This window comes from Pelobates fuscus, chromosome 5, assembly GCF_036172605.1.
Source record: "Pelobates fuscus isolate aPelFus1 chromosome 5, aPelFus1.pri, whole genome shotgun sequence".
NCBI lineage: Eukaryota > Metazoa > Chordata > Amphibia > Anura > Pelobatidae > Pelobates > Pelobates fuscus.
Genome location: NC_086321.1, coordinates 371,265,093 through 371,290,151, shown reverse-complemented (window position 1 = coordinate 371,290,151; position 25,059 = coordinate 371,265,093). Strand labels below are relative to the sequence as shown.

The 25,059-nt window shown below is 41.7% G+C and overlaps 1 protein-coding gene across 2 annotated transcripts in view; it reads right to left on the bottom strand.

Moving 5' to 3' along the window:
* TRIM25 (tripartite motif containing 25) overlaps positions 1 to 18,175 on the bottom strand; it is a 44,144-nt gene extending 25,969 nt beyond the window's left edge. Inside the window, exons 1-9 of one of the 2 annotated variants that reach the window (XR_010090918.1) lie at positions 17,521 to 18,175; positions 12,319 to 12,414; positions 10,324 to 10,557; positions 9,860 to 9,998; positions 9,618 to 9,692; positions 8,616 to 8,690; positions 7,547 to 7,618; positions 6,185 to 6,328; positions 2,377 to 4,226 (exon numbers count right to left, since the gene is read on the bottom strand). Coding sequence is in view for 1 of the 2 variants with exons in the window: in XM_063456180.1 (XP_063312250.1) it covers positions 3,697 to 4,226; positions 6,185 to 6,328; positions 7,547 to 7,618; positions 8,616 to 8,690; positions 9,618 to 9,692; positions 9,860 to 9,998; positions 10,324 to 10,557; positions 12,319 to 12,414; positions 17,521 to 18,129 (1,974 nt within the window). In the remaining variant the exon portion in view is untranslated. Of the gene's footprint in view, positions 1 to 1,944; positions 4,227 to 6,184; positions 6,329 to 7,546; positions 7,619 to 8,615; positions 8,691 to 9,617; positions 9,693 to 9,859; positions 9,999 to 10,323; positions 10,558 to 12,318; positions 12,415 to 17,520 lie in introns of those variants that run through there. The other variant, XM_063456180.1, reaches the window with a different exon arrangement.
* Between the last annotated feature and the right edge of the window lie 6,884 nt (positions 18,176 to 25,059).

Below are 25,059 nucleotides of genomic sequence, written 5' to 3'. Positions count from 1 at the left end.
CAATTGATGGCAAAATAGAAAGCACAACCTGCTTCTGTGTGAACCAGAGAAAGCTCAGTGTGAGTAAGGATCCATAGCCTATCTCCTATGCTCCAACTCAAAGACTCTGTCAAATGGTTAAAGACACACAGGTCAAGATGTCTCTCATTTTTCCAATACCCTAATTTAGTTACTTTGGAATGAAGAACACCTGCGTTACCTTTCAAAGGCTGGTAATGCTTCAGGACCAAGTCTGGGCTCACTTCAATGATACGGAGATCTAGAGCTAGACCTAGTTTGGGTATGTGGAAAAGGTTCAGTGCCTAATCCACCCTGAGATGGCGGAGGTACAGTGCTTATAGATCCATGACTGCAGTGGGTAACTAAGGCCAGACCTGACCAAAATAAATGTGATTTTACCGTACACACATCCACAGACAAAACAAAATCATGTTTTGGCAATTTTTCAGCTTGTTCTCACCATTCTTTTCTTACCGCTTCTTCCTGCAACTGCAATCTACACAGTCTCAGGCTGGTCATTTAACCGCAATCTATCCTATTGTCCTAATAGGACCATGACAGCAATCTGCCCAGAGTTAGAATGGTCATATGACAGCAATCTGCCCAGAGTTAGAATGGTCACATGACAGTAATCTAACCAGAGTTAGAATGGTCACATGACAGCAATCTGCCCAGAGTTAGAATGGTCATATGACAGCAATCTGCCCAGAGTTAGAATGGTCACATGACAGCAATCTGCCCAGAGTTAGAATAATCACATGACCGCAATCCACTGGTCACAATAGGAATATGCCCATCCTTTTTAGTCATATAATCACAAAGTGTTTCATTCTCCACATAGTCACATGATGACAACCTGCCCTATTATCCAGTCACATGATGGCAATCTGCCCATTCTTTACATAGTCACATGACCACAATATGGCCAATCACCGAATGGTCACTTCACTGCAAACAATCCTGGCCTCTAAATGGTCACATCAAAGCAATCTGCCCAGTGGCAAAATTGTCTAACTGCAATAAGACCAGTGTTTAATATGACCACCTCTAAATAAATCAATCTGCCCACTGTTGGAATGGTTTCCTGACCATTATGCCAGTCTCACAATGATCATATAAACACAATATGGCCAGTGTCAGAATAACATAAACGCAATATGGCCAGTGTCAGAATAACAAACGCAATATGGCCAGTGTCAGAATGATCACATAAACGCAATATGGCCAGTGTCAGAATAACATAAAGCAATATGGCCAGTGTCAGAATAACATAAACGCAATATGGCCAGTGTCAGATTGATAACGGAAACACAATACGGCCAGTGTCATTATGATCATTTAAACACAATATGGCCAGTGTCAGAATGATCACATAAACACAATATGGCCAGTGTTAGAATGATCACATAAACACAATACGGCCGGTCTCATCCTGATCACATAAACACAATATGGCCAGTCTCAGAATGGTCACATGATCACAACATGGCCAGTCTTAATAATCACAAATGCAGTATGGCCAATGTTCTAGTATTCACATAAACACAATATGGCCAGTGCTAGAATAATCACAAACGCAATATGGGCAGTGTTATAATAATAACAAACGCAATATGGCCAATGTTAGGAATAATCACATGAATGCAACCCTCCTTTGTCTCAGATTGTTCTAATAACAGCAGTCTCTGTATGAGAGCTGTCATATGACAGAATCTGCTACAATTGTGACATTAAATGCTTGAGCAGATATCCCTGTTGGTTATCAGATGACTTGTTTATCACAATACTGCACATTGTTCTGCAGCCCAATTGGTACATGATTTCCTGGTAGGTACTCTTACTAAGACCACGTACCATTTAACGCCTGTTCCGCGACGTATCTATGAAATACACGTGGTATTCTGAAATCATGGTCTGTAAAACTAGACACAGAGCACACAAAAAAAGCCTCAAACCAGAGTGAAATAAACTAGTAGTGGTTTGTATTTCTGTCCCTGATACCCCTTTTACAGACTGGCTTCCCCATCTGTTTTTGTTACTCAGCCTGTTCACTTTTAAGTCATCTGGAATTAATTCTGTTGGGTTTTTTGTTTTGTCATCAAAGTGCCATCAGGTCTCTTATTATTTATATATAGATTTGTTTTGAGTGGTATTCCCTAAATGCAATTAAGAAAACACCCTCTGTGTAAGATTAACAATGTACATACTGGGGACGAGAAATTGTAGAATGGAACGTTTTAGTTATACACAAATACTATTCGCTCCAATATAGAACATTCTATCCCAGTAAATGTCATGAAGCCTATTAAATCGTAATCTTAAACATGTGCCATTCTGTAGCAACTGACGACTTTGTGAATTACAGGCAATAAACACAGCTGGTAATTCTACAAATATCCACGTGGCATTTACCAGAATAATTCGGCAACGGAGTATGGTAGAATGCCTCTACTGAGCAGTGGTTACGGCAGACGTCAACGGCAAGTCAACGCGGTCAAACTCGGGGCAATGACGTGGACGTTGTAGTAATACTTTATCACTTTGTACAGACACGTCCCACTGCTGTAGATTATGGACCTGTAGTCAGAATCCTCAAAACCAAGCAAGTGTATCAGTTTATTTCTAGACTATAAATCTGCAAAAATGCCCTCGAAACCTACTGCTTCATTTTCTTTTTGCATTGTAAGTTTGCAGACAGGGTCATCCTTAACCTACAGTATCAGTTTATGTCTAGATTGTAAGCTTGCAGGCACAGCCCTCAAAACCAACCAACTGGATACATTTAATTATCAATAATAAGCTTGAAGACTTAAAATCGAAATTTTAGGATTGCATTGAGGATGCTCAAAGCTTACGGTACCGGTTTATAAACGTGCAGGCTGAGCCCCCAATATTTCAGTTTTTAAAACTTACTCAGTTTTTAAAACTCTAGTCTGCATGCTGAGCCCTGAAAACCTATGGATCATTTATAAATATTGTACAGATTGTAAATCTGCAAGCAGTCCACCGATAACCTACAATATTAGTTATAAGTGTGCTGGCAAGGTCATCAAAGTCGAAAAGCTTGTAGAATATTTTTTCCCAAAACTATACACTCAAACGCAGAGTAATCAATAATTACTGAATCAATTTTGATTGTAAGGTTTCAGGTAGGGCCCTTATAATTATTATACTGGCTTATCTGTAGATTGTAAGCGTGCAGGCAAATTTCTCAAACCTGCTACTTCGTTTTCTCGCTTTTATCTAATTAAAGGTCCACCGCAGTCAGCCAGACCACTTCATCTCAATGAAATGGTCTTACATGGTTACATAGTCTGAAACGAGACATCAAGTTTAGCTTTCCTGGTTTGGGTGAAGTGGTCCTGTCATTTTTTGCTGCGCATGTATTGCCGTCCCCAATGCTTCTCAGTGAGACGCATTGGATTGAACAAGATCACGTGTGATGTCAGCAAAGATGCTGTTGACAGATGCAGAACTGGAGGCTGCCGCAAAGACGTCTCTGCACTGGAAACAAGGTGAATAATCTATTTTAAGATTAACTAGTACTGATTAAAGGGGGGTGAATGGCGATCACATTGATAGAAGGGGACTTTTAATACCCTTCAATAAAACGTCTCAAGCTCTACAAAATCTGTTGGTGCTCTAGAATGTACAGGGAACACAGCCAAGATCTCATGCGAGGTACCCCACACTGCATTAGTACAGGGAACTAATGGACAAGGTGGTAGTACTAGAAAATACCCAAAATGCTGGGTAGACAATTTCAGTGAATTTTGCTTTGAACCTGTAAATCTGGCAGAATTTTTTCGCAACAGAGAAAAAGGTAACAAAACCTTCATTGCAGTTGAGCAGAACCCCGATTTTGCTAGTGTTGTGTACAGGAAGATCCGTTTGTTTATCGTTATGCCAGGCTTGCAATTTCCCGTTAAACCACTCAATGCACCAGGAGGCTTTGCTGCGCCCTAGACGGCTCTCACCCCCTGTACGGGCGATGCTCCCGTAGGCTACACCTAAGCCACTGAAGTTGCCACCTTGGAGTTCTATCTCCCAGTAGTGGAGGCCGTTTGAAAAGCCAGTCGAGCACAGAGCCTGAGAGCAATGTACAAATCTTTGGGGGTTATCTGGGTAATCTTGGGGTCTATCACTAATCGTCAGCTTGGTATTTTGGTTGGATAGTAAAACCCTTTTGTGAACAGTATTGATGTCCACTTGAAGACGCACAGCATCTATGGAAAAAAACAAAAAGAACAGAATAATAATAATGCTAAGAGCCTTATTTTACCCCTCTTTCTTCATTCTGTTCATCTCATTGAATTGGTTATAGTGCATGGTGTACCCCTGGCACTGTCTCTCCAGTCAATGTTGAAACCACTTTTGAACAGTTCAACACTGAATAAGGGTTCCAGGCTACCCATAGCCCCACCAGTGGTGTATCCTGGTTTTGTGCTGCCCTAGGCAGGACAAAACTCAGGCGCCCCCCATCCCCCCGCGCCACCCCCACCCAACCTTTCCCCCCGCCCCGCATTCTAAATACACACACACACATTCACTGACAGATACGCATACACTAGCTAACAGAAATACACACACTCAGTAACAGACACACTCACACTCAGTAACAGACACACTCACACTCCGTAACAGACACACTCACACTCCGTAACAGACACACTCACACTCCGTAACAGACACACTCACACTCAGTAACAGACACACTCAGTAACAGACACACTCACACTCAGTAACAGACACACTCACACTCAGTAACAGACACACTCAGTAACAGACACACACTCACTAGCAGACACACACTCACTCACTAGCAGACACACACACTCACTCACAGGCAAACACACACACTAACAGACACACACAGTCACACACTAACAGACACAGACACACACTAACACTAACAGACACAGACACACACTAACACTAACAGACACAGACACACACTCACCCACCCACATTAACACTTTTTTAAAAAAAAAATGTAACACATTTTTAAAAAAAAAAATGTAACACATTTTTTGTTTTTATTTTTTTTTAACACATTTTATTTTTAACACATTTTTTTTTTTTTATTTAACCCCCCCCCCAGCCTCCTTACCTTTGGGAATGCTGGGGAGGGGGGGGGTGTCTCTTCCTCCCTGGTGGTCCAGTGGCTGCTGGGCGATCGGGCGGCACTGCCTGGCGGCCGGCCGGCCGGCCGGCGAGGGAGCACTTCCCCTGAGCTGTCTGCTCAGCTCCCTCGCGCGCCTCAGAGTGAGGCTGGGAGCCGGAATATGACGTCATATTCCGGCTCCGCCTCCCAGCCTCACTCTGCGGCTGGCGAGGGAGCTGAGCAGACAACTCAGGGGAAGTGCTCCCTCGCCGGCCGCCCGCCCGCCCGCCAGGCAGTGCCGCCCGATCGCCCAGCAGCCCGCCGGCATGTCTGTTAGCCGCAAGGCTAACAAGACATTTGCCTTGGGCATTTGGGGGCGGCTTTTTTTGCCGCCCCCTGGAAAATGCCGCCCAAGGCAAATGCCTTGTTTGCCTCGCAGCTAATACGCCCCTGAGCCCCACCCCTACTGGGGGTGTGGTTAATGTAGAAATTACATATTTCCTCATAAGCCATACACATTCATACCTGCAATGGATGCTGTGATAGGCTAACACAGTCAGCTGACTCTCTCAGGCAATCACAGCCAACCATTGCTGCTCAGGCTAGTGTTTTCTTATTAGACCAAGCAGTACAGAGGGCATGATGGTCTGCTGGGTCTCTCGTTTAGCATTAAACCATTAACAGGATTAATAACTAATGTGAGAAGATTTAAGACTTCTTAATTTAGTGAATAGCCATGATAAAACTGTTTAATGCTAAATGGAAGCATGGCGCCAGGGGACTCCAGACACTATAACCACTTCAAGGAGATCAAGCAGCTACTGTGCCTACGCTGTCCCTTTAACAGATAAAAACTAAATATAAGCAGCTGGACAAAGGGGCAAATAAATACAAATTATTTAGCAGCTAACTACTAATTAACTTGAATAATTATTTTACACAGACATGGGTGACATGGTGAAATTAAGAATATAATGAAATTTAAAAAACAAATAATAAAACAATTCATTGTAAATTCCCCTGAATTTCCAGCTGGTGAATAATAAGCACCATCTAGTGTTATAGATAAATTATACTTACATCTCAGGAGTTCTTCTCTCGTTGGAATGACTGGACCTGGTGATGTTTTCACTACAGCTTCTACTTGTGCTGTTGCTGAAGCTGTTGCCGCTACCGCTGCCGAAGCAGCTGCCGCAGCCGCTGCAGGAGTCTTTTTATTCCTCGCTTAGGAAAAAGAAAGTATATTTTAATATAAAAAAATATTATTTAATTAAACACAAAAACTCATTGGCCTTTGTGTACCTTGAGTAATTTTTATACTAACGGATCAGGTTTTAAATGTTTGCAACGACAGAAGATCTTTTGTTAAAACAGGAATTACAAAGATCCAACAACCAAATTTCAAATTCCACACCTGAATGCCTAAATTGTCGAACTGTGAAAAACACGTCATATTGGGAGATTTTTTTCCGTAACAAATATTTCCGGTTGAATAACCTTGTGAGTGAGGAATAGGCAAAATATCCATTTAAATTGAAGAACATTTGGCAGTCCTGGTTTCCAAATGTGGGGTAATCTATATATTTAAAGGGACAGTCCATATTCCTAACCTATTAAGTACCATTGACAGTCAGTACAATCATACCAATTTATCTGTTAGAGGCCTGGAACTACTTCTACTATAAGGCACTGAAACTGGCTGTGGTCATGGGTGGCCTAAAAGGTAGCGTAAAAATAGCCCACTAAATACAGGGTTTGTGTCTGTATTTTGTAAGACTTTGTTGGGTATTTTGTTGTCAGTCTTTATTGGTTGTTTTGAACATTAATTCCTCTGGTATTGATCCAGTGACCATCACTTGCAATAGATACATCTTAACAAAAGACTTAAATCACTTCAAAAGTTAAATCATTTTTTTTTATATTTTGTTTATTGCCCTAGCCACACCTCCCTGCGTGTGACTTGCACAGCCTTCCTAAACACTTCCTGTAAAAAAGTCATCTAATGTTTAGACTTCCTTTATTGCAGTCTGTTTCATTTATATTTTCTTGTTTCCTGCTCTGTTAATAGCCTACATGAGCTGCCTGTGTGTGATTAAAATTCAATTAACAGAGCAGATTATAGAAACTTCTAAAGTAAACACACTGTGCTGCAAGACCTGATTGATAAATTAACTTTTTTTTTCACAGCCAGGGAGGTGTGGCTAGGGTTGCACAAACAGAAGCAAATGTGATTTAACTTCTAGATGGCAGAGAATTGAGCCTACAGGAGCATGATCTACACACCAAAACTGTTTCACTAAGACAAAGTTGTTTTGGTGCTTAGAGTGCTCCTCTAATAGTGGAACCAAAATATTGTCAAACCAGTCAGCTACCATTTTGCATTGCTTTTCAAACACAACAATACGTGATGATATACCACAACAACCATTGTTTATGACCTACGTTTTCTAGGTGTCTTCTCATGTTCAGGTTTCTTGGGCACTAGAGGTACATATTTCCTTTCTGCAAATTCATCTAGAAAGTAATCAAAGAATTGGATGATCTAGATACCCAAGCATGGCTACCAATTATCATCAGTAGCCAACAATAGTGCACACATAGCAGCGGAGGTGTGGGAATATTAACATAGCATAATAACTACTAAACTACAAATTAGCAAACTGTAGGCTAAAATAGCTCAGCTGTGACTATAGCAGAGTTGGAGATTTTCTCAAAATCAGCTATTTCTTCCCACATTCCGCCATTTGGATTTTTAGCTCACTACAATTCTATGCCTTTAATAAAACCTTGTGCCTTGTAGTGAGGTATTTGCAGTGGGTTGGTAGGTTATCATTTGCAGGGGTATTTATGAACAGGGCTGTGTTTGGCGTGTGCTGGCTCTGCCCCTGATCTGCCTGCTTGGCTGACATCATCAGAAGTGATTCTCTAAGCCATAGGGATTGGTTGAGACTGTCAAGAAGACAGATCAGGGGCAGAGCCAGCACACGCCAAACACAGCCCTGGAATTGAATCAATGAATCTCTATGAGGAAAGTTCAGTGTCTCCATGCAGAGGGTGGAGTCACTAAATGGCAGTCACACTGTGCAGCACCGCCCCAGGAAGCACCTCTAGCAGTCAACTGAGGAGTGGTCAGTGGAGTTATCACTAGGCTGTAATGTACACATTGCATTTTCTCTGAAAAGACAGTGTTTACAGCAAAAAGCCTGAAGGAAATGATTATACTCACCAGAACAAATTCAATAAGCTGTAGTTGTTCTGGTGACTATAGTGTCCATTTAACCGAAAGCAGTTAAGTAATCACTAGTGATTAGTGATGTGGTATTTTGTAAGAATTGACACACTTCCTATGTGTGATCATATTTTGTAAAAAAAAAAAAAATCTGATCATGAAAGTAGACTTTATATTATTTTATAAGCATTAGAGATGGTTTAGCAAGATGTGCATTATATGCCATTTTGCTATTATTTTGAGAATTAATATGATGTTTAATAAATAACTTATATTACTTACGTTGCTTGAATTCACCTTCCCTGCTTTGTGGTTCCCTTGGCACTGAAGGAGGACGATTCTTTTCTGGTATTTCACCTGAAGGAACAATGACCACCAGTTCAGAGTCAGTAAATCATCACTCTTATTAGAAGAAAAGACTTATTTTACCGATCATGTTTGCAAGTGAAAGAGTTGTATTCAAGAGAGGGATGGCAAATTAATAGACTTTGCTGGGTACACATTGATAGACTTTTGCACAAATCCCATTTATCTGTGCCGAACAATCAAATGCCTGTTAATCGATGGACGAACTAATTGATTCGGTTTTTTAAACCACGACCATATACATTTTTTTTAAACTAGTGATTTGCAGCCATTTGATGCAGCGGGATTTGTAACCAAACTGTGCCGAATGGATTGCAGTGCTGTTGGGAAATTAATTTGAAAATAGCTCAACAAAATTGAATCGAATTCCAAAAGAAATTGCAGTCGAACTGTAACCGAATTTCACTGCAACCGAAAAAGAAAAAAAAGATACCACTAATGTAACAGCCAGAATTGGGGGGAGGATTTAGTGTTGGGGAGCTGCTTAGATTGTGAGGGGGGTTTGGAGTAGCAGAAGAGTGGGTAAAGATTAGAGACTTAGAGTTTAAGATGCAATTTCTCCAGGCCTGTATCATCTCGGGAATTGGGACAATTTAGTTGAATGTCAATATTCAAATCACCCGGATTATATAGAGATCCAAAGACAAACAAACCAAAGACCTAATTTGGTTAAAATAACCACATGTGTCTTTTGTGAAGAGCCACACGGTTAAAAACAGCCGAATCGTGACAACCAAACTCCATTCGACTGTTGTTCAGCTGCCATTCAGTGTTTAGAGATCAGACTCCTGTGTGCTTATGTCAATCCCAGGACAAATTGCCAAGGACATATTTTTTCACAGTAAGATGCATATTCTATAATCTATATCCTTGATGTAAAAGTATTACCATGTTTAATAAATCACTTATTTCACTTACGTTTCTTGAATTCACTTTCCCTGCCTCGTGGTTCCCTTGGCACTAAAGGAGGACAATTCTGTTCTGGAATTTCACCTAAAAGAACAATGACCACCTGATCAATGACCACTTATTATACCGGAAAATTATTAGACTATGCCCGGTACAAATTAATAGACTTGAGCACAAATCCCGTTCAACTGTGTCGAACAATCAAATGCCTGTTAATCGATGCAGATTATTTACAATGTATTGTACCTCACCTGGATGTTCAACTTTGTTTTTTAGGATTTCTTTCAGTGAGACGGTATTTCTATAGATTTGTTGCAGAAGGTTTTCGTCAAACTCAATATTTGGTTTGAACGGATCTTTGGATGTTGTGTCTTGTAGTTTTTCTGCACGCTGTGTAATCAAACAATCCAAGATAAATAAATTAATAAATATATATATATATAAATATATATAAAAAGTCAGCAGGGTTTGGTTCATGTGATGATTGTGCAGGGTTACAATGTTGTGCCATCCTATTGTTGTTGGCATTAAAAAGGATTAGGCTAGTTTCAACATTACCTCCGAGGTACTCTTGAAGTTGGGGCACTCACACATCATTCAATAAACACAGGTTATTACATGTACTTTGACATAATGTGCGTTTCTCAATATATAACTATGCTCTAACTGTTACAATGCAAAAGATCAAATTCAATAAATTATTCAAATAATTCACCTTGAGAAACTCCAGGTCATCATCCTGCTGCAAAAGAGACTCTACTTTTGCCTTAAACGTTTCCAATTCTCGTTGTTTTTTACTTAAGACATTATAAGTGAATATAAATTTATTTTTAACTTTCTTTTCTTCCTCTTCGATTTTGTTCATGGCTTTTCTTTGTTCGAGTTGAATCAAATCTTTGATTTCATCAAATTCTCCTTCCAAAAGATCCTTCTTTCTCTTTGTGGTATCCTAGGATAATTACATGTTAAATTAAATTACAGAACTCCTTTCCCCTTAAGCAAATAGCGCTAATGACAATCTAATAGCATAGAAAAAAAATGTGTTCCTAGTTTAATGACAGTAGATACAGCACAGATTTCGTCTAAGGCAAAGGAAAGGTTTTTTTACTGTAAGAACAATCAGGATGTGGAATTCTCTGCCTGAAGAAGTGGTTTTATCAGAGTCCATACAAATGTTCAAACAGCTACTAGATGCATACTTGCAAAGACAGAATATTCAAGGATATAATCTTTCAATGTAGGGTAATAACTGCTTGATTCAAGGATAAATCTGACTGCCATTCTGGGGTCAATAAGGAATTTTTTGTCCTAGCTTGTTGCAAAATTGTGCTTTAAACTGGGGTGGTTTTTTTTTTTTTTCTCTTTTGGATCAACAGCAAAAAACAGGTGTGAGGAAGGCTGAACTTGATGGACGCAAGTCTCTTTTCAGCTATCCAACTATGTAACTATATATGTAACGTTAACTGGTTGCCAAACCCCCCCATATTACTCCCTGAAATACAATTCTCAGGAAACTCACATTTTCTAGAGCAACATCTCTGCTCTGATTTGAAAAGCTTGATACTGCTTTGCATTACATATTCAATCTGAATATCCATTACTCGGGTCCAAATAAGCTTTCCTGAAGCTCAGTGACAAGTGAGCTTACACTTAAAATGGTAATTGGAGTGATATTAAAAATATTAAATATGGATAGGGATTTGGGATAGTGCACAAGTAACTATTTTCTTTGTTTTTTAATAGTGTATATCAGGATAAAAGTTATATGATGTATATAACGCAGTATTTAATATGTCAGCTTATCAGGATACCCATGAAAATGTGAAACAAGGAGCCACACTTACAATTTACCATTCAACCATTCGCAGTTTTTATATTTATATTTAAATGTGTACCCAGAATCTATCGACACTTACAGCCAAGTTCCATGGGGGCAATTTTATTTTGTTTCTCTCTTTCTATATTATGTTTAGCCTAAATACTCAACAATATTACACCGAATGCATCCCCTTTTGACCCTTTTTATATGTGGACTGCAAGATGAGTGCTGGGAATGTGGCGAAATTAGCATAAAACACATTTGGTGGTTAAACTGCAATGGTTTTTTGTTAAAATGAGAATTGTTGGGAATTTGAAGAGAATTTAAAAGGTTAGTCCCAAAGAGTCAAACCAAAATCAGACAAAAAAAAAATTAAGGCTAAAAATAGCTGATCTGGAAAAATTAAAAACAATTCCACTATAGTCACCTCTGCAGTTCGTAATTTTATAATTTCATTATTCACTAACGCAGTCCCCATTTTGGAGTCCTGCATTCCAATATTACTAGGTGTGTTACAGTGAGAATAGTTGGAAATGTAAAGTGAATTTTAAATTAAAGGCCAAAGTAATCGAACTGGTAGTAAAGCTGACTTAGAGAAATTTTCCAAATTGACTATTTTGGCCTAAGAGGTTAAATTCCCTTTGAATTGGCCACAATTCACACTTTCGACAATGACCCTGTATGAGTTGTATTTTTTCGTTTTTTTTCTTTTCTATGTGTCATTGTTATGGGGAAACAAAAATAGAACCACATGAACCTTGTTTTAATAAACATTCAAAACTCTTTACATATGAACTTTTACACTGTGTGCATTTTATGGCTGCTGGATATATATCATTCCAATGGAATGTTTCGGGATTACTTGCTAAAACATCAGATCCCTAAACTCACCATCACTTTTTTCTCTGCGCTCTTAACACCATCGGACACATTTGAAACTTTGGCTATTTTCTCCGTTAACGTTCGCAGCAATTGTTTAATTTCCAACTGTTAAGTAAGAGATTGGATGTCGATGAATAACATTGATCACGTTTTAAAAAAACAACAACACATTAGTCAAACAGGTTATACTTTTTCATGTTTAATGGTAGAAACGGACCTTAAAACCAGCAACCATACCAGTGCTGGCTAGCTTTGCACTCCATATAGTTGTAAACTACATTTCCCACGATGCTCTATCAGGGTTGGTTGTCTATTTGGTATTCTCAAATATACATACAGGGCGATTCTGCCACATATCTACAATTTAATTCTGTTTACTGTTCTGCTTGAGATAGCTGAATGGGTGGTTTTATGGCCCATATTTGTTTGGCTGTAACCTCCTATTCCTGCTCTCCATATTGTGCAGACTGCAATCATCATCATACTCAGTTGGGCTCTGCCTGATGGTAGTTGCAATCCACAGTACTGTGGAATTCCAATCACACTTAGCCTAACCCTGATATCTAACTCCAACTCCCAAAATCCATTTCCAAACTCTAACCCTGTATCCCGTAACTCTTAGACATATTGTAGACGGAATGTCAAAACCATAATGCAGTAAGCTCTACCATAACTTCGAGCCTAACTTCTAAACGAGACCGAATTGAGCACACTCTTCAATCTATGAATACCAGCTACCATCATTCTCAGCCAGTCTCCGTATGGCTTGGAAGGAAATCAGCTGCACTTAAAGGGTTATTACAGGCAACATGACCATTTCAGTGATTTGAAGTGCAGAGTTTAGCCATGAAATGCTGCACATAACGAGTTTAACCCCTGTCACTGGAGCATCATTATCCAGCCCGTTACATGGGTTTCAGGCAGTGCTCTGTGCCCAGAAATGCACTTATTAACCGAGAGGGGGGCGCATGATGCTGTCAGCCAATGAAAGGCTGTCTAGATTGACATTCGGCTTCTGTAGCTCTGCAAGAACATCAAACTCCATTAAGGACCCTATGTGTCCGGGGGTTGGCGCATTACCAGGAAAGGGCACCAGGGCATGCCTGGATTAACAATAAGTTGACCCTAGGCAGTCCCCTATGGCCCAGAACTATGAATTTACTTGGTCCCATTAACCATCCGTATGTGAAGCATGAACGGGTAACCTGCTGAGGACCTGTGGGATCTTAATCCTTCTATGTTCATAACCACTATAGCGGGCTGTATGATGCTTGGAGTGATTAATAGAAATCCTAGCCGACTCCGCCAGTGGTGTATAGATGCTACCATTTATCAAGTGCCACCTGCTGGAGCGTAATGATAGTTGCAGGTAACAGTTTGTAGCCCTAACAGAAGCAATAAAACACTAACATGTCTCTACCCTGAAATGAAACCAGAAACACTGTACATGCTACTGTTATGACTCATTTGGACGTTTCAAATAGATATTATAAACCTTTAACCCCTTAAGGACACATGACATGTGTGACATGTCATGATTCCCTTTTATTCCAGAAGTTTTGTCCTTAAGGGGTAAAAAAAATAAAAAAATTTAAAGATTCATTGAACTGCAATGCCATCTAAATGTTGTTCTAAAGAGAAGGAGCTAACAGTAATGCAGAGAGACACATTGATACTCTGCAGCAAACAAACAGGTATTTATCACAGCAGCAATAGATCCAATAAGTGTCCAATACACAGCCTCATAAATTGGCAGCTTCTCAAGGGGTGATAGACAGGATATAGTAAGGCATGCCCCAAAATGTAACAATAGTTAGTTACACTAGTCATTCATTTATCAAAAAACAGACTAACACGCAAATCTAGCTAGTGCTAGTATTAAAATAAAGTACAGCACATGATATACACATGATACACTGTGTGGTAAGGGGGGTGACACTGTGAGGTAGGTGAGGTGATACACTGTGAGGTAAGGAGGGTGACATACTGTGAGGTAGGGGAGGTGATACACTGTGAGGTAAGGAAGGTGACATACTGTGAGGTAGGTGAGGTGATACAATGTGAGGTAAGGGGGGTGACATACTGTGAGGTAGGGGAGGTGATACACTGTGAGGTAAGGAAGGTGACATACTGTGAGGTAGGGGAGGTGATACACTGTGAGGTAAGGAGAGTGACATACTGTGAGGTAAGGAGGGTGACATACTGTGAGGTAGGGGGGGTGATACACTGTGAGGTAAGGAGAGTGACATACTGTGAGGTGGGGGGGGTGACATACTGTGAGGTAGGGGGGTGATACACTGTGAGGTAAGGAGGGTGACATACTGTGAGGTAGGGATGGTGATACACTGTGAGGTAATGAGGGTGACATACTGTGAGGTAGGGGAGGTGATACACTGTGAGGTAAGGAAGGTGACATACTGTGAGGTAGGGGAGGTGATACACTGTGAGGTAAGGAGTGTGACATACTGTGAGGTAGGGGAGGTGATACACTGTGAGGTAAGGAAGGTGACATACTGTGAGGTAGGGGGGTGATACACTGTGAGGTAATGAGGGTGACATACTGTGAGGTAGGGGAGGTGATACACTGTGAGGTAAGGAAGGTGACATACTGTGAGGTAGGGGAGGTGATACACTGTGAGGTAAGGAGGGTGACATACTGTGAGGTAGGGGAGGTGATACACTGTGAGGTAATGAGGGTGACATACTGTGAGGTAGGGGAGGTGATACACTGTGAGGTAAGGAAGGTGACATACTGTGAGGTAGGGGAGGTGATACACTGTGAGGTAAGGAGTGTGACATACTGTGAGGTAGGGGAGGTGATACACTGTGAGGTAAGGAAGGTGACATACTGTGAGGTAGGGGGGTGATACACTGTGAGGTAATGAGGGTGACATACTGTGAGGTAGGGATGGTGATACACTGTGAGGTAAGGAGGGTGACATACTGTGAGGTAGGGGAGGTGATACACTGTGAGGTAAGGGGGGTGACATACTGTGAGGTAGGGGAGGTGATACACTGTGAGGTAAGGAGGGTGACATACTGTGAGGTAGGGGAGGTGATACACTGTGAGGTAAGGAAGGTGACATACTGTGAGGTAGGTGAGGTGATACAATGTGAGGTAAGGGGGGTGACATACTGTGAGGTAGGGGAGGTGATACACTGTGAGGTAAGGAGGGTGACATACTGTGAGGTAGGGGAGGTGATACACTGTGAGGTAAGGAGGATGACATACTGTGAGGTAGGGGAGGTGATACACTGTGAGGTAAGGAAGGTGACATACTGTGAGGTAGGGGAGGTGATACACTGTGAGGTAAGGAAGGTGACATACTGTGAGGTAGGGGGGTGATACACTGTGAGGTAAGGGGGGTGACATACTGTGAGGTAGGGATGGTGATACACTGTAAGGTAATGAGGGTGACATACTGTGAGGTAGGGGAGGTGATACACTGTGAGGTAATGAGGGTGACATACTGTGAGGTAGGGATGGTGATACACTGTAAGGTAATGAGTGTGACATACTGTGAGGTAGGGGGGTGATACACTGTGAGGTAATGAGGGTGACATACTGTGAGGTAGGGATGGTGATACACTGTGAGGTAAGGAGGGTGACATACTGTGAGGTAGGGGAGGTGATACACTGTGAGGTAAGGAGGGTGACATACTGTGAGGTAGGGGAGGGGATACACTGTGAGGTAAGGAAGGTGACATACTGTGAGGTAGGGATGGTGATACACTGTGAGGTAAGGGGGGTGACATACTGTGAGGTAGGGGGGTGATACACTGTGAGGTAAGGGGGGTGACATACTGTGAGGTAGGGGATACACTGTGAGGTAAGGAAGGTGACATACTGTGAGGTAGGGGGGTGATACACTGTGAGGTAATGAGGGTGACATACTGTGAGGTAGGGATGGTGATACACTGTGAGGTAAGGAAGGTGACATACTGTGAGGTAGGGGGGTGATACACTGTGAGGTAAGGGGGGTGACATACTGTGAGGTAGGGATGGTGATACACTGTAAGGTAATGAGGGTGACATACTGTGAGGTAGGTGAGGTGATACACTGTGAGGTAAGGAGGGTGACATACTGTGAGGTAGGGGAGGTGATACACTGTGAGGTAATGAGGGTGACATACTGTGAGGTAGGGATGGTGATACACTGTAAGGTAATGAGTGTGACATACTGTGAGGTAGGGGAGGTGATACACTGTGAGGTAAGGGGGTGACATACTGTGAGGTAGGTGAGTTGATACACTAAGGGAAGGAGAGTGACATACTGTGAGGTAGGGGAGGTTATACACTAAGGGAAGGAGAGTGACATACTGTGAGGTAGGTGAGGTGATACACTGCGAGGTAGGTGCGGCAATACACTGTGAGGTAATGAGGGTGACATACTGTGAGGTAGGTGAGGTGATACACTGTGTGGTAAGGGGGGTGACACTGTGAGGTAGGTGAGGTGATACACTGTGAGGTAATGAGGGTGACATACTGTGAGGTAGGGGAGGTGATACACTGTGAGGTAAGGAAGGTGACATACTGTGAGGTAGGTGAGGTGATACACTGTGAGGTAATGAGGGTGACATACTGTGAGGTAGGGGAGGTGATACACTGTGAGGTAATGAGGGTGACATACTGTGAGGTAGGTGAGGTGATACACTGTGAGGTAAGGGGGTGACATACTGTGAGGTAGGTGAGGTGATACACTGTGAGGTGGGGGGGTGACACACTGTGAGGTAAGGAAGGTGACATACTGTGAGGTAGGTGAGGTGATACATTGCGAGGTAAGGGGGTGACATACTGTGAGGTAGGTGGGGTGATACACTGTGAGGTAAGGAGGGTGACATACTGTGAGGTAGGTGAGGTGATACATTGCGAGGTAAGGGGGTGACATACTGTGAGGTAGGTGGGGTGATACACTGTGAGGTAAGGAGGGTGACATACTGTGAGGTAGGGGAGGTGATGCACAGTAAGGTAATGAGGATGACATACTGGGAGGTGATACACTGTAAGGTAAGGGGGGTGACATACTGTGAGGTAGGGAAGGTGATACACTGTGTGGTAAGGGGGGTGACACTGTGAGGTAGGGGAGGTGATGCACTGTAAGGTAAGGGGGGTGATATAATGTGAGGTAGGGGAGGTGTTACACTGTGAGGTAATGAGGATGACATACTGTGATGTAGCTGAAGTGATACACTGGGATTTAGAGATCTTACCTCCTTCTTGCTCTTGCTATCCTGTAGGCTGTCAGTCCGACATTGCTTGTGGTCGGCCAGACAGTAGCAGCAGATGCTCTTGTAGTGGCTCCAGCAGTGGTAGTCCAGGATCTTGCCATGATCCATGCATTTCCTCATATGGAGGTCTGCCAGGGGCTTCCTGAGCTGGTGGTCCCTGTAAGATGGGATCTCCATGTGGGGCTGAAGATGCTCATAGCAGAAGGAAGCCATGCAGGTCAGGCAGGTCTTGTCAGCTTCCAACTTCATGCAGTGATCACAGAGCACAATCTCTTCCTCAACCCTCTTCTCATCCACAACCTCCTCCACTATCACATCCTCCTTGGACTCACTGACAGCCTTGGCCTCCATTACCTTACTGACCAGGTTACTCAGCAAGGTGTTCTTCATCAGGTCTGGCTTCCTGTCAAAGGTGCACCTACACTGGGGACAGCTGTACTCCTTGTTCTCGTCCTTCCAGGTGAGCTCCAGGCACTCAGAGCAGAAGTTGTGCCCACATGGAGTGGACACTGGGGTGGTGAAGTGACAGAGACAGATGGGGCATGTCAGCTCCTCGGCCATGTCCTCTAGAGATTGGGCCATGATGGACATTGTGAAGGAGAATTCTGGTCCTAGCTATTTAACACTCGGTCTAAGAGGCAGGCATGTGATCTTCAGGAAATGGACCGCCCCTTCCTGATACTTAGTTTCGTTTCTGTAATGGCTCAAAGTCTGTCTGTTTCACTCAGTGTAAAGCTGAGAAACAAACAGAATCTGATCCCTTATCAACAGGTAAATGAGAAACAAACAGAATCTGATGTAAATAGGCAAAACCTACAGGTAGCAAACAGCCCTTGGGAGTTAACCCTTACAGTGCCAGGCTAGTCCATTCCTCTGGGGTTCACAGGGCAGAAAAACATAAAAAAAATAGTCATCTGATCTGAATTTACCTCTATAAATAAATATATGCTACAGTGACATAGGCACCAAGAAAAGAACAGCATTTAAAAAAATTTAATTATATATATATATATATATATGAGAAACAGTGGGCTGTTTTTATTATTATTATTATATATATATATATATATAGTGAAGAAACTACTCCTTGTATAATGCATTAATTTTGTTTTCTATTCGTTCAGTAGATAAAACTACCGAACACCGACCACCCCCCTGGCTCATTAACTAAAGAAGACCGCAAATTAAGGGCTCTCCCTGTGCGAGCTATAATCACAACCTGTAGCAGTTTGTGAGGAAACAGACGAACGGGTAGCTGAAATACCAGCGTTCGTTACATATATACACACACACACACACGAGCCAATAACTTTTTTTATTAAAGAACCAATTTTAATAAAGGTTACATACAATGAATGCTTAACGTATGGAGATTTGTTTTTATTAGTTAAGGAACATCTTATAAATAAGGTCCATTTGTTGCCTCGTCGCACTCTTTCGCTTGCATTGTTCATAATATTAATTAATGTTTGAGGCTCTTGCGCTCCAATTTCTGCACAGATATTCTCCTAGCACTGCTTGAGTACGTGGTTTGTTCACATACACCACCTCCACCAGATATCCCCACAGGAAGTAAACGGGAGCTGAAAGGTGGGGCGAACATGACGGCCAATCCATCTGGGAGGTTTTTTTTGCTCCCTGAACAGTTGTCTCAGTTTTGAAAATAAAATTTTACTTGTTGTGCCTTCATGAAATGACTGACACCATGATGGCTCTCCCAAGACGTTATAATATATACCTGCAACAAATAAATTGAAGTACTGACAAATAAGTATTTACCTGTTAAATCCTACTTTGATTTGGCCCACCCAGTATATACATATATTTGAATTCTCTTGGGAGCATTTGCATTCACAGAATAAAAAAACTAAACTCCTGTTACCACAACAAACACTCTATAAATTGCTAGCTAAAACCTGTAATCAACCTGTTCTACAGCTTTATAGACAGAAAGCCCAAGGACATTTGCTACACAAATCAGACATAACATTTATTATTGACTGTTATTGGGCATTAACTAGCTTTTTTTTTTTTTTTACATTGTTTATTTTTGCACAGTTCACCTTCACAGAATATGACAATAAGCATATAAATAAAAAAAAAAAAAAATAGTTTTCCCCGTAGATTGCATACGTTTCAGTACATATCAGTGGTATATGAAGGCTCAAAAAAGTCTCGGAACAGAGTCTCTAACTCACACATGGGTGTGGGGGCTTTACGTCTGTGCTAACCGCACCCACAACCATATAAAAGCCCAGCCCAAAGCACAGTGCCCTGTTGTGGTCCCTATAGCACGTTCATGTGTCCCTTTTTGGTATATATTTGGTTTTGACCTGGCTTCCTCTCGACTATTGTTTTCTGGCTCCCATGACTCGGCTTTGTTTCTCGTACTTGTGTATTTCTGGCTTCCCTTGACCATGGCTTGTTCTGACGTTCCTTCAAGTTTATTCTTTATTCCGGCTATTCTAAGGACCGGTATAGGGAATTTCTTGAATGAGAACATAAATGTCTTTGCGAGCTGTGACCCCTATGGGCTTCCTTTCGTGTGTAGCCTCAGGTTGGTGTGGCAACATATGGATGGATTCCAGTTATGAGAGTGTGCTTCAGGTAAGGCTTTGTGAAGCGAATCCTGTGGCAGGCCCAGGGTTCCCAATATGGCCCCTGCGGCAGTGAGATCCCAGATGGGTAGCTGTGTGTCACCTTGGGACATGTAGAGTGTACGGGATGGAGTCAATCTGTAGCAGATATTATGCGTTCGCAGGGCCGTGGTGAAAGGGCAAAGAGATCAGATGCCAGAGGAGAGGTCAGCAAAAAAGGTGAGTTGCATAGATTCAAAGTAGAGAGCAACCGCTGCCTTATCTCGGCCTGATTCGAACTGGACCACCACATTGAATGCTGCTGCAGCAGCCTGTTTAGGGGTAAGGCCTTGAAAAGCCTTCGCAGGAGATGAAGCAATTCAGCAGCTTCAATTTCCTAGGAAATACCTCTAATCTTGAGGTTGTTATTGTTGCGTCCTTAAGGGCGGCTATTTACCACTCCTGGGTCCCCAAGATGTGCTGTACCTCCCGTTTTTTTCACCTCTTGGAGCTGACCGGTGAGGCCTGGAGCGTATTCTGAAAGTCAACCCGTAGGCCTTCAGTACAGCTGTAGTGACCAGCGAGGAGTGGGGCAGCAACAGCCTTCGGCCTTGGTAGCTGGAGTTAACCCTCCACATTGGCTGATAGCTCCTCCGAGGAGCCTGAGCAGCCCAGGAGGGAGTACCCGGTAAGCCCAGTAGCACCTCTGGCCTGGTGAAAGAGGTCCCTGATATCATCCCCCAATCTGGGTTTATCCGGTTGGGCTTTTTTGGATTTGCGACCCATTTCCAGTTAGGCAAAGCTGGGGCACAATATTTCTTCAAAAATATTTAAAAATTTCTCTCGTAAGCACAGAGCTGAGGGAACACACGTCCATTCACCCATTATCGGTCATTTTAAATTGACTATGACTATTTCTTCACTGCTGGATCTTCATTACAGCCGCAGCCATCTTCTCCAGTCTGGCAGTGACCTTTAGTGTGTCCGATCTTGCGAATGCTCAGTCCACCCTGCACCTCGATGATTAATCACAGGGTAAAGGGTCTACAGACTCGTGCTATTGTACGCTGGGGAATGTTGAGAACTAATGAGCATTGTGGGATAATTTCACTTGACAAAAGGAAGTGGAGCTTGACTTGAAGATAGTACATATAAAAAACTTTACATTGTTTACATTGCTGCGTTAGGCCACCACTAGTGGCTGTCTTCCTAATAGTCACTAGAGACCTCCAGACCTAGTAAAACTCCGTCACATGATGTGGAAGCCCTCATAGAAAGGTATTCAAAATAAAGGATCGTATAATGCTTTCGTGTTTTTTTAATCTGGGTTTAAAATGTTCTACATACCATGGCGTGTAAATAAGGAAAACTGTTTCCTACTTACTATAGTTTAATTTTCCTGATCACTATACATCGCAGCATTTACTTCACCACTCCTCCCCTCACAGCAGAAAGGATGGGTAATAGAACTCGGAAATTGGTATAAATGGATCCACCCCCTCCCCATCAGGCAAAAGCCAAACAAGTAACCAATAGGATATTGTTAAAATATCTGCTCAGACAAGTTATTTTACCCCAGAGGCTGCTGGTCACCAACCCTATGGTATTCAAATATAGGGAATATCCTGGAGATTTAAAGCACCAGGTAGGAATTAGGGTTGTGATAACCAAACTTATAAAAGAAGCAAGTCTGGACTAAAACAAGATAAACTCTTGTAAGAAACGAGACACCCATTTGGATATCGAGAATAATAAAATAGATTAGAGGGGAACCTCCTTAAAACATAAAGACATGGTCTAGAAGTTATAAACATATTTTGACATAAAGACAAGTTAATGTCCTTCTCTAATATAGATTAAACATCCAAAGGATGGCACTTTCCAATCAGAACTTTGTCAAAAACATAACTTCCAGACACCAGGCTGGAGCAAGCCATGAAATTCCAGACATTGCTGAATGAAAACAGTCATACCCTGCTATCCAACAGGGAGGAAAAGGCTGAAACCGCCACCGTTCTCTGGATTTGTGTGTTTATTAAAGGACAGAATTCTCGCTGCCTCATCTTGCATTGAGAGCTACTTACCTGTAGTTACAGGAAACAGAAAACAATATGTGCCTGCAAGTAAAGGAACAGCCTAGTACAGAGATAGGAGAGTTTGTAAAACACTGCAACAATGAGTACCGTGAATGTTGAGAAAGTGCCTTAGCTCCTCAGCCGCCATCCTATTCTTGTATCAGCCATGTTTGCCCTCTGTATGACTTTGTGTGCATGAAGGGTTACGTGTATACATGTGTTTTGTGATTTTTTGCTCCAAGTAGTTTTATAAGAAACTTTTTTTTTTTTTCAATTCAATAATCATAAATGGATATAGTAAAGTTGCGTTATCACCTTAGGATGAGCAGTCAGAAGTGATTGAACTGACCACAGCAGGTTTAGAGTCAACTAATTACAGGGTACGGTGTTTTTATTGCATACATTAAGATACTGATCTTTTGTCATTATGCTGTTTAACTGTATATAATATATGTTTTCCATATATAGGAAGGGCAGTCTTCTTTGACTCTCTCCTTGTGCACAAGCAATAAAGGCATCTGCTTATTCAACTCTTGTGTGAAGAACCGGTGTTTTACGTTAATGAGCAATTTCACACAACAGACGCAAATACACAGAATTGACCAAGATATTTGTTTGTCTTTTTGAGAAAGTTCATTGGGAAAAGATGATCCTATTGATAAGCCTCTGAAGGGTTCCCTCTATGCATGCGCGCGGGGGGGGAGGGTCGAGGAATTTGACTGATTAAAGGCAACAAGATGCAGGCAATTTACATGCCCATATAATGTCTTGCACTAGAAAAAATTACAGATTTTTTTTCTTCTGATAAGAGCTTGTAGTCTTGTCAGTGTGCCTGACACAAACTTTCCTTTCTCACAACCAGCACCCAAATTCCTTGGGAAGCTGTCACCCCCTCTCTGACTACCCTTAGATATACAGTGACCTTTGAGTCTAACAGACCATTAGCCTTGACTACTTTAATTATTTTCTCTGTGGTCTTAGGTGCTCCCAACTTGCCCAGTTACAGTCTATAATGAATGCGGTGCCAAGGCTCATGTTCCTGGGGACTTCTCTAGGGCTGCACTGTTCCTATGGAACGCCCTTCCCCTCTCTGTTAGACTCTCACCCAACCTCCACACCTTTAAAAAAAAATCTTTGCATTTCAATTAAACTGTAAATAGCTCTTCCTCCCCGCACCCAGATTCCTCTCCTGAAACGGTCATCAAAACAAAACACTAAACCCTCAATGAATACTATACTAGCAACCTACTACCCAACCCTTACATAGTTACATAGTTACATAGCTGAAAAGAGACTTGCGTCCATCAAGTTCAGCCTTCCTCACATATGTTTTTTGCTGTTGATCCAAAAGAAGGCAAAAAACCCCCAGTTTGAAGCACTTCCAATATTGCAACAAGCTAGGAAAAAAATTCCTTCTTGACCCCATAATGGCAGTCAGATTTATCCTTGGATCAAGCAGTTATTACCCTACATTATATCCTTGAATATTCTGTTTTTGCAAGTATGCATCTAGTAGCTGTTTGAACATCTGTATGGACTCTGATAAAACCACTTCTTCAGGCAGAGAATTCCACATCCTGATTGTTCTTACAGTAAAAAAAAACCTTTCCTTTGCCTTAGACGAAATCTTCTTTCTTCTAGTCTAAACGCATGACCTCGTGTCCTATGTAAAGTCCGGTTTGTGAATAGATTTCCACACAATGGTTTGTATTGGCCTCGAATATATTTGTATAATGTTATCATATCCCCTCTCAGGCAACGTTTTTCTAAACTAAATAGGTTTAAATTTGTTAACCTTTCTTCATAGCTGATATGTTCCATTCCTTTTATTAATTTTGTAGCCGGCCTCTGCACTTTTTCTAGTGCCATGATATCCTTCTTTAGAACAGGTGCCCAAAATTGCACAGCATATTCAATGTGTGGTCTTACCAGTGATTTATAAAGAGGCAAAATGATATTCTCGTCCCCGAGAATGAATGCCCTTTTTCATGCATGACAATACCCTACTGGCCTTGGCCACTGCTGATTGACATTGCACATTGTTGCATAGTTTGTTGTCTATAACAATTCCCAAGTCTATAACAATTCCCAAGTCCTTTTCGTGTGTTGTTATCCCTAATTCGCTTCCATTAAGGGTATACGTTGCTTGTGTATTCTTTACGCCGAAGTAATGTTTCAACATTAAATTTCAGCTGCCATTTGAGTGCCCAGTCCTCCAGTCTATCTAAATCCCTCTGCAGCAAGGTAATATCTTGCTCACATTGTATTATTTTACAAAGTTTTGTGTCATCTGCAAACACTGAAACATGACTTTCAATGCTGTGTTCAAGATCATTTATAAACATGTTAAATAGAAGGGGTCACAGAACAGACCCCTGAGGGACACCACTTGCCACCTCTGTCCAGCTTGAAAATTTACCATTAACGACAACTCTTTGTACTCTGTTTTTAAGCACAAGCATTTTCATCTAGACCGATTTCCTTGAGTTTGAACACTAATCTTCTGTGTGGAACTGTATCAAATGCCTTGGCAAAGTCCAAATAGATCACATCCACTGCAACACCCTGATCTATACTTCTACTTACTTCTTCGTAGAATGCAATCAAGTTAGTGTGACAAGACCTGTGCTTCATAAAACCGTGCTGATTTTTGCTGATAACCATGTTCTTCTCAAGGAATTCTTGAATATAATCCCTTAATAACCTTTCAAATATTTTACCAGCCACAGAAGTTAAGCTCACAGGTCTATAATTTCCAGGCGAGGATTTTGAACCCTTTTTGAATATAGGAACCACATCTGCCTTCCTCCAATCCTCCGGAACACTTCCTGAAAGAAAAGAATCTTGAAAGATAAAAAACAGAGGTTCAC